Below are 12,312 nucleotides of genomic sequence, written 5' to 3' on the forward strand. Positions count from 1 at the left end.
AGCACTTTCTGGACGTAGCGGCCATACACGCATCGTCAAAGACCAGAAGGAGGATTACCGGAGCGCGATTTTTGTATTTATATTTTCAGTGCTTTCTGATGTCCTGAACCATACAGGACATTTTTGAAATGGAAAGTAAACATTACACATGAGAGAAAGAGTGATCCGAACACACCATCTACCTCATTAAAAAGCAGTTCTCGCCTCTGTTGCTTTCGGAGGTCCATCTTCTTCACGGCGACTTGTTTCCCTGTGTGTTTCTCGGTTGCAATGCACACAATGCCGGTTGACCCTTCTCCGATTTTGATAAAGTTGTCCAAGTATTCCCTGGGGTCTCCGGGGCTGACCACCAGCTGCAGAGCAGCCCGAAACTGTTCGTGGGACACCCGGGAGGGCTGCTGGTCTGAAGAGGAGCCCCAGCTGGGTGGGGGGTAGGTGCTGGATGAGATACTCAGAGAGCTCAGGTAAGAAGCCGTGGAGATGTACTGTGAACTGGTCTGCAGGGAGGGGTGGTGGTACAGGGTGGCTTTGTGGTACCCAGATGGGTACTGGTGGCTGCTTGTGGAGTAGCCCCCTTTGCTTTGACTTTGAGGTAGTTTGGCGGGGCCCCTGGGGTAGGTGTCAGACCCTGACAGCGGAGGGCTGAGGACCATCTGCACTCGATCGTAATCCACCTGGGAAGACAGACACAGATGGAGAATATTCACATGCTAGATCTGAATGGCGCAGTGAGCCAAGCCACAGCTGGCCTGAATGAAGAGCATCGTACACGATGTGGTTGTGGGTGATGCTCACCTTGCGAGGTCCGAGGTTGCTCCTGCTTCCACCCTTTACCTACCCTATGACCTCCCCATCCAGCCTCTTTTTTCCTCTTTCTCTACTAAAATCCCCAGAAGCAGGGGTGCCTGGGTGGCTCAGTCGGTTAAGCATCTGCCTTCCGCTCAGGTCATGATCAGCAGGGAGCCTGCTTCTCCCTCTGCCTGCCACTCCCCCTACTTGCCTCTCTCTCTTTCTCTGACAAATAAAATCTTGAAAAGAAAAGAAAAGAGAAGAGAAGAGAAGAGAAGAGAAGAGAAGAGGAAAGGAAAAGAAAAGAAAAGAAAAGAAAAGAAAAGAAAAGAAAAGAAAAGAAAAGAAAAATCCCCAGAAGCAGACTGTGAGACCTGAATTTAAATGCAAGTGGTGGGAGTTGATTCCAGGAGAAGTGAGACAAGGAAGGAGAAAACCAACAAAGGGTGAGTCACTGAGTATGATGGTTAATTTTATGTGTTAACTTGGCTAGGCTATGGCATCTGGTGGTTTGGTCAAAAACTAGTCTAGATATTACCGTGAAGGTATTTTGTTTAGATGTGCTTAACATTTACATCGGTAGATTTTGAGCAGAGCAGACTGCCCTCCATAATGCGGGTAGGCTGCATCCCATCAGCTGAAGGCTTTGAGTGAAAGGACTGATGTCATCCACAGAGGAGAGACTCTGTCTACACATCCACATCCCCCGACTGGTTGTCTCTCTGGTGAATCCCAACATGCACAGCAAGTTACCAATCAAGCAACTGGAACCTAATCCCACCAGGTAACTCTGCCCTGCGAGACTGTATTAAGCATGTACCTTGGAGTTGTCCCATCTGAGGGGCCAAGAGCTGGAGTATTTATGTACTAGCTCCCTTCAATACACTGTTAACATTTGCTTCCATGCATAATTTCCTGGCACTTCTGACTTGCCGTGTCCTGGGCTGAGTAGGCTCCAGTGGGTAGAGACAGTTCTTAGACCAGAATTTCTCCAACTTGGTACCATTGATTTTGGGGTCCAGATAATTCTCTGATGTGGGCGACCGTCCTGTCTCACACAATGCTCAGCAGCATCCCTGGACTCTACCCACTAGATGCCAGTAGCAGCCACTTCTGCCATTATGACCAAAAACATTTCTTGAGATGTTGCCCAGAATATGGTCAAAATTGCTCTTGGCCAAGAACTACCGCTTTAGACAAAAGAAAGCAGTGCTGGCAGACAGAAACAATAGGTGATGAAGGGATATGGTTGGGCACCAACTGTACCCACTGCTCCTAGGAAAGGGCCTTCTCCCACTCATGTGAACCACAGGGAGAGTTTTCATTAAAATGGGCCTTATCCAAGGTGTTATTTGGTGTTTAGACCCTATTTTCTTTTTCAGGAATAAAAGATCCCATTTATCATTAAAGGATGTTAATCCTCAGTGAGAAACTTCAGGGGTAGAATTTCCCCATGCTTCTGAACTTATATACTAAAGGGGGGGTTTGTACTATCCACACACATAAACTAGCAGATATACGTAAAATGGAAAATAGGGCTCCCTGTGCTAAGCAGCTTTTTAGTATGGACCATAATGCAAACACATGCAGTGTTCTCATCAAATAAGCAGAAATATAATTGAGAGTAGCTGAAGTTTGCAGGTGTGTGTGTGTGTGTGTGTGTGTGAGGAAGCAAATTTGGTCATCCCTCAAAAGGATTCCAGCAGAGAACATTCTACTCTAGTTATGAAGACTGGATTGAGGGAACTCAGTGGAGAATAGGGAGGGCAGACAGAGTGGGGACGGGGGGAGTTAGTGAGGGGTTTATAGGACACTAGGTATACATTCCAACAATCACTCTCTGGGAGGGATCAGGAAGGACCTCTGATTAGCCCTGGAACAAATGAGGTCACGTATGGTAAATATACCACATCATATCACACTCACCTCCTTGCCCAGGACAGAATGCACTAATCAATCACTGCACTCTTGTATGATATTCTGATGACAACGTAGTGCTGGGTACACAGAACGTTCTCAAAAAATATTTTTTGATTGGACTTCAGGCTCCTTCTTAACATAGCACCCTAGGAAGCTTCTACCACTCTACTGGGATGTACATGAAATGACAGGTACATGTCCCCATGCCTCATCCACCCCAAGGATCTAGATCTACGCTAATGTGGTGGGTACTGGCCGCATGTAGCTACTTAATTGAAATCAATATAAAATAAAATTAAAATTAAAAATTCAGTTCCTCAGTCACATTAATCACATTTTAAGTATCTAATAGCTACCACATTGGACAGCATAGATATGCAACATTTTCACCATTGCTGGAAGTTCTTTTGGTGGTACCTTTCCCAATAAACCCATTGCTCCCACGTAGCACCTTCATTAATTTAATTAGCCCACAAATTAATCCTTGGGCCACTATTCTATGCTAGGCACCATTTCAGGGGTCATGGGAAGGTCCAGCAATAATAAAAATGGATGGTATTTCTGCCCTCCTGGGGCTTACATTCTAGAGAAGGAGACAGACAATAAACAAACAAACAAAACCCAATAAATGTACAGTATGCAGTCCAGTAGTAACACAGATAGGCAGGAAAATCGAGGAAAGGTGTTTAAGATTAGTGAGGTGCCATCTTGGATGTGAAGGTCAAGGAAGGCTTCTCTGAGTGGGTGCCATTTGAGCAGAAATCTGGCTGACATGTGGGAACAGGCCCAATGTCTATGTGGGGAGAGGTAGTCTGGGCAGAGGGCATAGCACACACAGGAGTCTAGGCAAATACAGGCTTCATAAACAGCACAGAGGCTCTTCTGGTATGGAGGGAAGTCAGTTTGGAACAATGGCCAGAAAAGCAGCCAGAGGGATAATCACGTAGGTCGTGGCAAGGGCACTGGCAGTCTCTCTGAGTGAGGTGTGAACCACTGGAGTTTGCTGAGGAGAGAGGAGAGATATGAGCTTGGGGTTGATCTCTAGATGCGGAGGAGAAGAGACCTTTGTGGCAAAGGTGGAAACGCGGATGCCAGTTAGCTTATTTTGGTCAATGTGAGTTGAGATTAGAGAGGGTGGTATAGTTGGGATAAGATATGCTGGGGCCTAGGGTAGTCTGAAGATGAGCTGACATGATTTGCTGACGGATTGGATTAAAATGTGAGAGGAAAGAGTCAAAGATGACTCCCAGGATTTTGGCCTGAGCAACAGGCCATTTAATGACATGAGGAGAAGAGAGGCAGGAGTAGGCTCATGAAGTGTGGTAATCAGCCTCCATCCAAGATGGCGCCTGAGGATCCTTGCATAGTCCCCTCCTACACTGTATCAGGCTCATCTGTGTGATCAAAAGAGTACAGAGAAAGTGATAGCAAGTGACTTCTGAGACCAAAAAAGATATTGTGGCTCCAGTGCCCTCTCTCTTGGATCACTTGCTCTTTCTCCTGCTGTCACGTCATGAGGACACTCAAGAATCCTATAGAGAGGTTCAAGGGCAAAACCTCCTGCCAGGAGTCAGAAACTGAGGCCTTCCACCAACAGCCATGTGAACCATCCTAGAAGTGATCGTCTGGCCCCAGTCAAGCCTTCAGAGAAAGGACTAGCCCTGGCTGACATCTTGATTGAAACCTCATGAGTCTCAAGGCCAGAATCATCCAGTTAGTTTAGTCACAGAAAATTGACCCAAAGAAACTGTGTGAGATCATAAATGTTGATCATTGTTTTAAGTCGTTACGTTTTGTGATAATTTGTTACACAGCAAGAGGTAACTATTGCATGGTAAAGCCAAGAATTCTGACATGGCCGTGTTAAGTTTGGAAGAACTATCAAGCATTTATGCAGAAATGTTGCTGAGGTGACTCAGATATGCTTCGAGTCCAGGAAAGAACTGAAACTAATGACATGCACTTGAGAGTCATTGGTGAGAGTCATACCATTAGTTGGTATTAAAAGTCAAGATGTTGCATGTGTAAGAGAAGGTCCAAGGACCCCAACATTCAGCGACCAGAAAAAGCAGAAGGATGTTGCATGAAGGAGCAGAGAAGTGGCCAGTGATGTAGGAAAGAAAGTTAGGCCCTAGGGGGTCCTGAAACCAAGGGAGGAAAGCATTCAAGAAGGAAGGAGTAATGAAGCAGGCTGGATGTCATAGAAAACTGAAGTAGGATGGGGTATATTCCTCATTGGACCCGGTACCATGGTGGCCATCTAGAAGAAGGTAGGGGTCCTAAGCTGCTGCCGCATCACACAGCATGAACAAAAGTCTATTCCATGAGTCTGGAAACAGGAGCTGCACACCGTGAGCCCCTTCACATTGTTACCATGGCACCATTCTCTCTTCTACCCTTTCATTGGACCCTGGATGACAGTGCAGCCCTTCCCAGTCTTGAGAACACCATCATCTACTCAGGTGAGTTCACCACTCAGACAGCCTTGAGCCAATCAGCAGGACCCAGGGTACTGCAAAGCCAGGGCCCTGTTCTGATAGTACAACAAGGGAACACATGGTTTTGAGGGACACACTTAAGGTTCAATTCTGACTCTGATGGCTTTGTCAAATCACTGAACCTCTCTGAGCCTCAGTTTCCTTACCTGTAAAATGGGAGTCATAACAATAATCACTACTTCTTCAGGTCATCCTGAGCTCTAAGGGACCAATACACAACAAAAGATTTGCATAGTGACTGGTCAATACATTCTAGGCTCTAGTATCATTATAGAAAAGTCCTTAGCAGAGTGGGAAGGTCAAAGAAAATAAAGAGTAAAATATTAAAAAACAAAAACAAAAACAAAAACAACCAGCTAGCATTTATTGAAGATAACGTAACGTACCGGTAGCATATGTATTCCTATATACTAATCCTCAAAACAACCAGAAAAGGTGTTTTAATCATAATTTGTTGAACACTGCATTATAATTAAGATCCTGTATTTGAAACCACACTGATGTTTTGTTAAGCCCCTGGATCTGGGCTACACACAGGGAAAACTGGTGTGTTTACGTGAGGTGGGGAGGGGGAAGAAAATGACAGTGTAAATTAAACAACTGGGTTCTTCCCTTAAATTAAGTTTGAGATTAGCCAGGCCCAGGCTAATTACAAGGCCAGCATGTGAGGCAAGGGGGGTCCATGACTTTTATTTCTGAAAGTATGTCCTGGGAGCTATCACATGGCAGCATCCCCCGGTGTCTTCCGTGGAGGATTTGCTCCTGTGCTTTAAGCGAAATTGAATTCATTCCCCACAAGCATGTATAACTGATCTCTGCAGATATATGAAAGATAAGAAAGCTGTATCCAGGAGGAATCGCAAACACCGCTCCACACCGCATCAGGCCACTTTTCTTCTTTATCGACTGTCAGCAGCGTTATCAGCGTCTACTCGCGGCAGCCAGTGTGTGGCATAAAGAAGAGAAGCCTTGCCTGCGTGAACAGGACCATTTCCAGTCAGAGAGGGAAGGCTGAGTTGTTCACTGGGAGCTAAACATCTTGGAAATTAGGTCCTTGAGACAAAACCGTGCTATTGTGTTTCACACACAGTCTCACAAGGGACCATTTTTGGAACCAAACTCAAGGTGTGCTTACAGAAGGAGAACCGACTGCCCCCAGTGAGAAAGCATGCGGTCCTCCCTCCGGGCTTCCATCCGTTCAAGGAAAAGATGGCTGGCAAACAGCTGACTGTGGGAAGAAGGGCAGGAGTGACCCTGCTCAGGGCCACCATGTTGCTGACTTAATGACCCAACTGTGGGTTCCATGATGGTATTGTTAGCCTGCATATTGGTGGCACCCTCATTCTTTTTCTGAGAGTCAAGAAGGGGGCAATTTATCCCATTGTATTGTTGATAAAATGGAGGCTCAGGGAGGTGAAACTGCCTCCCACCAGCAATCCAGGGCAAAGGGCTCCACACCCCCAAGGAGATTGCACAACCCAGTTCTTCTGCTCAGGTCAGTCCTTCACTCTCAGGGAGGATGTATAAATGTCCTAGGTGCTAGGCACACAGACGTCACCGGCCTGCTTTCTTGCCTGCCTTGGCATTTCTACCATCAGTTGTCACCTCCCCAATCTGTATACCCAAGGCTGGGGTACTCACTCCTGGAGAAAACGGAAGAGCACGTCACTGGGAGCCAAAGTAGGGCCCCTTCCATTAACCAACTGCTCTGTTAGGAGGCTATCCTTGAAGAAGTGATACAGACAAATGTTAATGATATTTGACATTCACTGAGTGCTTTCCACATGCCTGGGACTGTTCTCAGCACTTTATATATGTGACTGCATTTAAACCTCAAGTTACACAATGAGACAGGCCTCATAATTGTCCCATTTTAGAGATAAGGAGACTGAGGCACAGAGACTTTAAGCAGCCCAGGCAAAGGTCCCAAAGCTATTAAGCAGCAGAGTTGGGATTAAATCCAGATAATGTCACTTTAGAACTTGGGCCTTTGATATGTTCTCAGAGATCTCTTTCGATGATAAGAAGGTAGACATGGTCATGACAGAGGTGGGCATGGTGTGGAAAGACAACTACAGAGCAAAAGCCTGTTTAGGGTGTTTCCCCAGGGGCTCAGATGTCTGGGCAGCTGGGAGCAAGATACAAGAAATGCAAGGGCCAGAAAATAATGAATGATAATGCCTGGGGGGGGGGCGGGGGAAGGAAAATTAAGTCGGTATGTTTGAACAGTCTTGCTTTAGAGAAAGCAGCTCAGAATACACAACAAAGAAATAACCATCACGGCAAAATGAGCTGATCATCTACGTACAGAATGCATTGCTTTCAGTTTTGCGTTGGCCAGACCAGAACTTTGTGTTCAGATACAATAATGCCCTTTCTTCCGCTAAGAAGCAAGCCAGCCCAAGCCTCTTCCATAACAAGGCCTCCTGGCCCTCTTATGTGGCTCTTAACCTGTTATAATTGTTTCATTGTCCTACTCTAAATCATCTTTCCCATGATATCCTGTATTTGGAAGTGGGTGAAAAAATCTGATGAATTTGTCCATATATATTGTTTTACACAGACACGTACATGTTTGCGCACATAAGCAAGACTGTCATAGGAGTCCTGATCTGCGTGATCGTTTGTACAACCTGACTTAAATATATTCTAGAAAATGAAAGGAGTACATTCGGAATATAGTTTCTTGAGAGGGATGTAGGGTTTAATCATTTAGTGAAACCACATGCAGTGGAGTTGGGCCGGCGAGAGGTACAGATATTTAATGAGCTAACCCAATGTATCTCCCACCACCCACACCATTTCCAAAAGATCTATGGATGTAGTTTACCTTTGAGGACCTTATCGCAAGGGTGCGGGACAGGACCGGGAGCGGGGGTCGGAAAGTCACTACGCAGGAGGGAAAACAATAAAGAAACACCAGAAAGGCGTTCTTCCTGCAAATGAGACCAGGGTCTACATACTTTTAAGGGGATTTCCATATGGCAAGATGTAAGCAGAGAAGACTAGATCCTTTTGCAGATTATCCCCCAGCCTGCCAACCTGCATAGTGGCCATGCTATGGGACCACTAATAGTCCCTGAAAATCAAATACATTCTGAAAAGGAATTCTCTCTACAGGAACCTTTAAAAATACTAAAAGAACATCAAAGCCGTCTTGGTTTCCCTTCCTCCTTGAAATGGTTGATCACATATATTCATAGTTTAGTTTCCATTTTAGTTGCCTTTTAGCATACCCTACAAATGAATTCTTAAAGGAATGTGCTTTTTCATGTCTCGATTCAAACCCAATCCAAAAATAAGGGCACAAAACAAACAAAAGGCTATATTCTCTGGGAATAAATAATCCAGGACTAACGACTCAGCTGGACTACCCTTCCACAATGGGCACAAAGTCTCTGAGGACAGGGTCAGACACGGGCTTGCAATGTATCAAAATTATAAATAATTATAGCAATGAATTCATTTAATCAATCAATTTCACCAGTGGTACGCCGGGGTGGACGGGGCATAAAACTCCACACAGCTATCAATTGCTCCGATTACAGCTGGCTGTCAGCCAGAATTCCCCTGATCCATGTTCGTTAAATGCACATTAATCTGAATTTGGCAGTGTAATCAAGGACCTAACTGAACTGTGAAATTGAATTCTGCAGTAGAACATCATTTGACCATTTTATGCCAAGGCTGGGGGGAAAAAAAAGGTTTGGTGGGGGGAGGGTGGGAGAAAGAAAAGGAAAAAAAAAAAGAAAAATCCTGCCGCAGCATCTATCTGTCACCGTGGCCTTCCGTACTGGTGATAGGGAGGCTGTGGCTGGATCACGCCGGACTGGGGCCGGGGGTGGGGGTGGGGGTGGGGGAGTGTGTGTCTGCGCCCGAAGAATGGGGACCGCAGAATGGTTGGTGAAAGATGGAGAGTCTCTCTCTCCACTTCCTGCAGAGCTACAAGGGATGGGAGGCGGCTGGTGGCAGCTCCTTGAGTGTGATGCTCCAATGCACCTTTTCGGGGTACAATAAAGCAGAGGCTGCTCGGCGAAGAGAAAAAAGCCAGACTGGGTGTTGTTCGCTGCACATAAATCAAATGGGGGCTACAACGGAATCACAGGGCTCTATTATCTGAGCAGGGAAAGGACATCTTAAATTGTCCTTACTTCACTCGGAGGGAAATCTATGAGGACCAGCTTCGGCTTTGGGAAAGGACAATGACTGCCTATAAGAATTCCAGAGAGAATCCGTAACCAGCTCTCTCTGCAGGGACATTTTAGAGGCTGGCAATTAGGGGAAAGGGATTCATTCAATCCCGTGACTTGAATATGTACTTACTCTCCTGTCCCTCTGCTTGTGTCTTGCTGTGCCAATTCTCCCTGCCTGCCATGGGCAGGAGTGCCACTGATGGGGGCTGCTCCCCACCTGCCCTCAGGTGGGGGCAGGTTGCTGCATCCTAGTGAAACAGTAGCTGCGGCTCCTGCTTGAGGCAAGGCTTCGACGAGAGCCCAGCCACGGTCAGTTTCCTCCGAATGACTTATTTTCATTTACAAAATGGAGTGGCCCTATTTCATAGATGACAAAGGGACACAGTGCGCCTTATGAGCTGCCATTCGATTTTGGTTAAGAGAGGCAAGCAGCACGCACTATCACTGCCAAGGAACAGTGGTCATGAGTGGGACCTCCGGGGACCTCAAGAATCAAGGTTGTCTGCTTAAGGTTCTAATGCAGGGGACTTGGGAAGTAGATTAAGTTCTGGATAGTCAGACACTTGCTGCATTTCCAAAGTGCATGTAGCAGAGAGCCATTCGCCATATTTAGTGTTTTGCAAGGAAATCTCCCAAACTGTGACACAGGATTCCTAGTTAGGCATGTCGTGAAGTTGGAAGAGTCGTGCGTTTCTTTGCCTTACAGAATATATGGCGAATGGACGCTGAGCGTTTGGACAAGTGGCTTGTGAACTGTCCAAGCAGGCAAAGCCTAGTTAAAGAAATGAGTAAGTCTGCGCTCAATCAGCAGGCTCAAGCCTACAGGTTCTCCGGGCTCTTCCTCCACCTCGGGATTGGTATGTCCAGTTAACCCCACACAGTTGCTGCTCCAAACTCAAAGAATGCATCTTCTGTTCAAGAGCAGATGACTCTGACCTGAGATCTGCCACCGCCTGCAGCTGCGGGGGTGAAGAGGGGGGTGTCTGTACCCCTGCGGACTAGCTCCCTGCTGCAGAATACGGTTCGAATATGTCAGGGCTTCCAAGACAGCCGGGACAGCTTTGCCAGGTCAGATTAATTTCATTTTAATTTGGTAATGGAAAACTCGCTCATAATGACTAAAACGCGATTTACTTTGAACCACAGGAATATTCGTGGAAGATCTGTCAATTCATATGCAAAGGACCCACAAAGTCTCCATCAGAAGGGACAGATGTTCGAGATGTTCTGAATCACCTCTTTGGATGTTTTATGAACCTTTAATGAACACCCTATAAGAGCCTATATGTAAAGAAAAAGAAATCAAAATAATACCCATTGTTATATTAAGTGATAAGCACCTCTCCCTCCCTCCCTCCTTCCCTGTCTCTCTCCCCCTCAGACCTCTGATTTTTGTTGCAGCCCATAAGCTTTCATAAGCATTGCCATTTTGTTACTCATCGGGCCCTTCAGGATCTCTGAAAGTGTTCAGCTGGGATAACAACCTGCAGTTTTGTTCCTGGGCCTTGGCTGAGTCAGGGTGTGCAAGTGCCACAAAGAACATTGAGTCATTCAATTATTGGCACGGGAAGACTGAGCGCACTGCCTCAACTGCTTTTTCCTTCCAGGGAAAGCAAAGTGACAGCTAAGCAGTGAAAAACCATTGCGCTGGGGACCCCAGAAGAAAGATCAGGGGAATCGCGCCAGTTTTTCTTCACCCCCTCTCTTCCCTCAGAACCCCTTAATATGTCATCTGGTTTGGGCTGTCCGGGGATGTGGCACGGGTCACTTGGCTGCCTGGGACACAGGAGACGGTGGGGGTAACGTGGAGGGGTTTGGGCAAGAACCAGCATCATAACGACAGATGCAAAGTTAGGCATGATGCTTCCCGCCTGAATGCTGCCAGATACGCGGTTCTCTCTTAACATCTGGCCTCCCTGGGAAGCCAGAATTTCATGCCCATTCTAGAGGGTAGAGCAAGCAGTGGGGTGGTGGGATTGGGGTCCTCAGGTATTGCCGGGCCTTGAGGAAGTCACGCAGCTACTCCGGCCTTCCGTGACCGCATCTCAGAGGGGAGGACGGCAGAACTTATTAGGCTACAGAGAATGGCTGTGAGGGCAAGTCCCATGGAACTTGTTCCCATATTTTGAGAATATGTAAAAGGGTCCGCAGAGAGGATGTTTCTATGGCTGGCGTTAGCAGATATGGTGACATGTTTTCCAACCAGAAACATGCCGGGGAATCGGGGCTGACGCTGAGTGCCTGCCGTGTGAGAACACTCTACTTCACAGAGGAGGAAACCGAGACACACATAAGATCCTACAGCCAGTCAGTGCGTGAATCCAGGGAACCGGATGCTGGAACTTGTGCTCTTAGTGTCTTCTGTAATGGGTGAGAACATCTGGATTGTCATTCATAAAACAGAGTAAGACCATCACTCAAGGTAGAGTGATTGCGTATGAGAGTCTCGGGGATCTTTACTCTTAACGCCTCCTTTTGGCCTGTGGTCCCAGCTTTTTCCCCATAAATCACACAGTCTGGGTGAGCCTAAGGAGCTTCTCAGAGGATTCCACCCTCCTGAGGACAGAGAGAATCGAGTACATTGCCCATGTGCCCCCAAATTCGTCTGTGACTCATCACCCATCCCTCACCTGCAAGGTGAGGGCCGCCTGCGGTGTGCACATCTGAGCCCCGAGGCCTCAGGCCCATCTTTCTGCTCCTCGGTTTCCTTCTGGGGAAATAGGAATGTTCTGGAATATATAGACTTTGGAGTCAGATGGACCTAATTTTGGATCCTGACTCAGCTGTTTGCCTTCACATCCTTGGGAAGCCTGTAAAGAGCCTCTGAGTGTCTCAGCTTTCTCACTGCAAAGGGGAGATGATCTTGAAGTCTTCCAGAATTGCTGTGAGGGCGAAATTGGGTAATGCTTGCA

The 12,312-nt window shown here is 46.7% G+C and overlaps 1 protein-coding gene across 1 annotated transcript in view; it reads right to left on the reverse strand.

The window, feature by feature from the left end:
- PAK5 (p21 (RAC1) activated kinase 5) overlaps window positions 1-12,312 on the reverse strand; it is a 279,244-nt gene that overhangs the window by 24,795 nt on the left and 242,137 nt on the right. Inside the window, exon 5 of the mRNA XM_026502893.3 lies at window positions 183-674. Within this exon, the coding sequence (XP_026358678.2) occupies window positions 183-674 (492 nt within the window). The remainder of the gene's footprint in view (window positions 1-182; window positions 675-12,312) is intronic.

This window comes from Ursus arctos, unplaced genomic scaffold (assembly GCF_023065955.2).
Source record: "Ursus arctos isolate Adak ecotype North America unplaced genomic scaffold, UrsArc2.0 scaffold_16, whole genome shotgun sequence".
Taxonomy (NCBI): Eukaryota; Metazoa; Chordata; class Mammalia; order Carnivora; family Ursidae; genus Ursus; species Ursus arctos.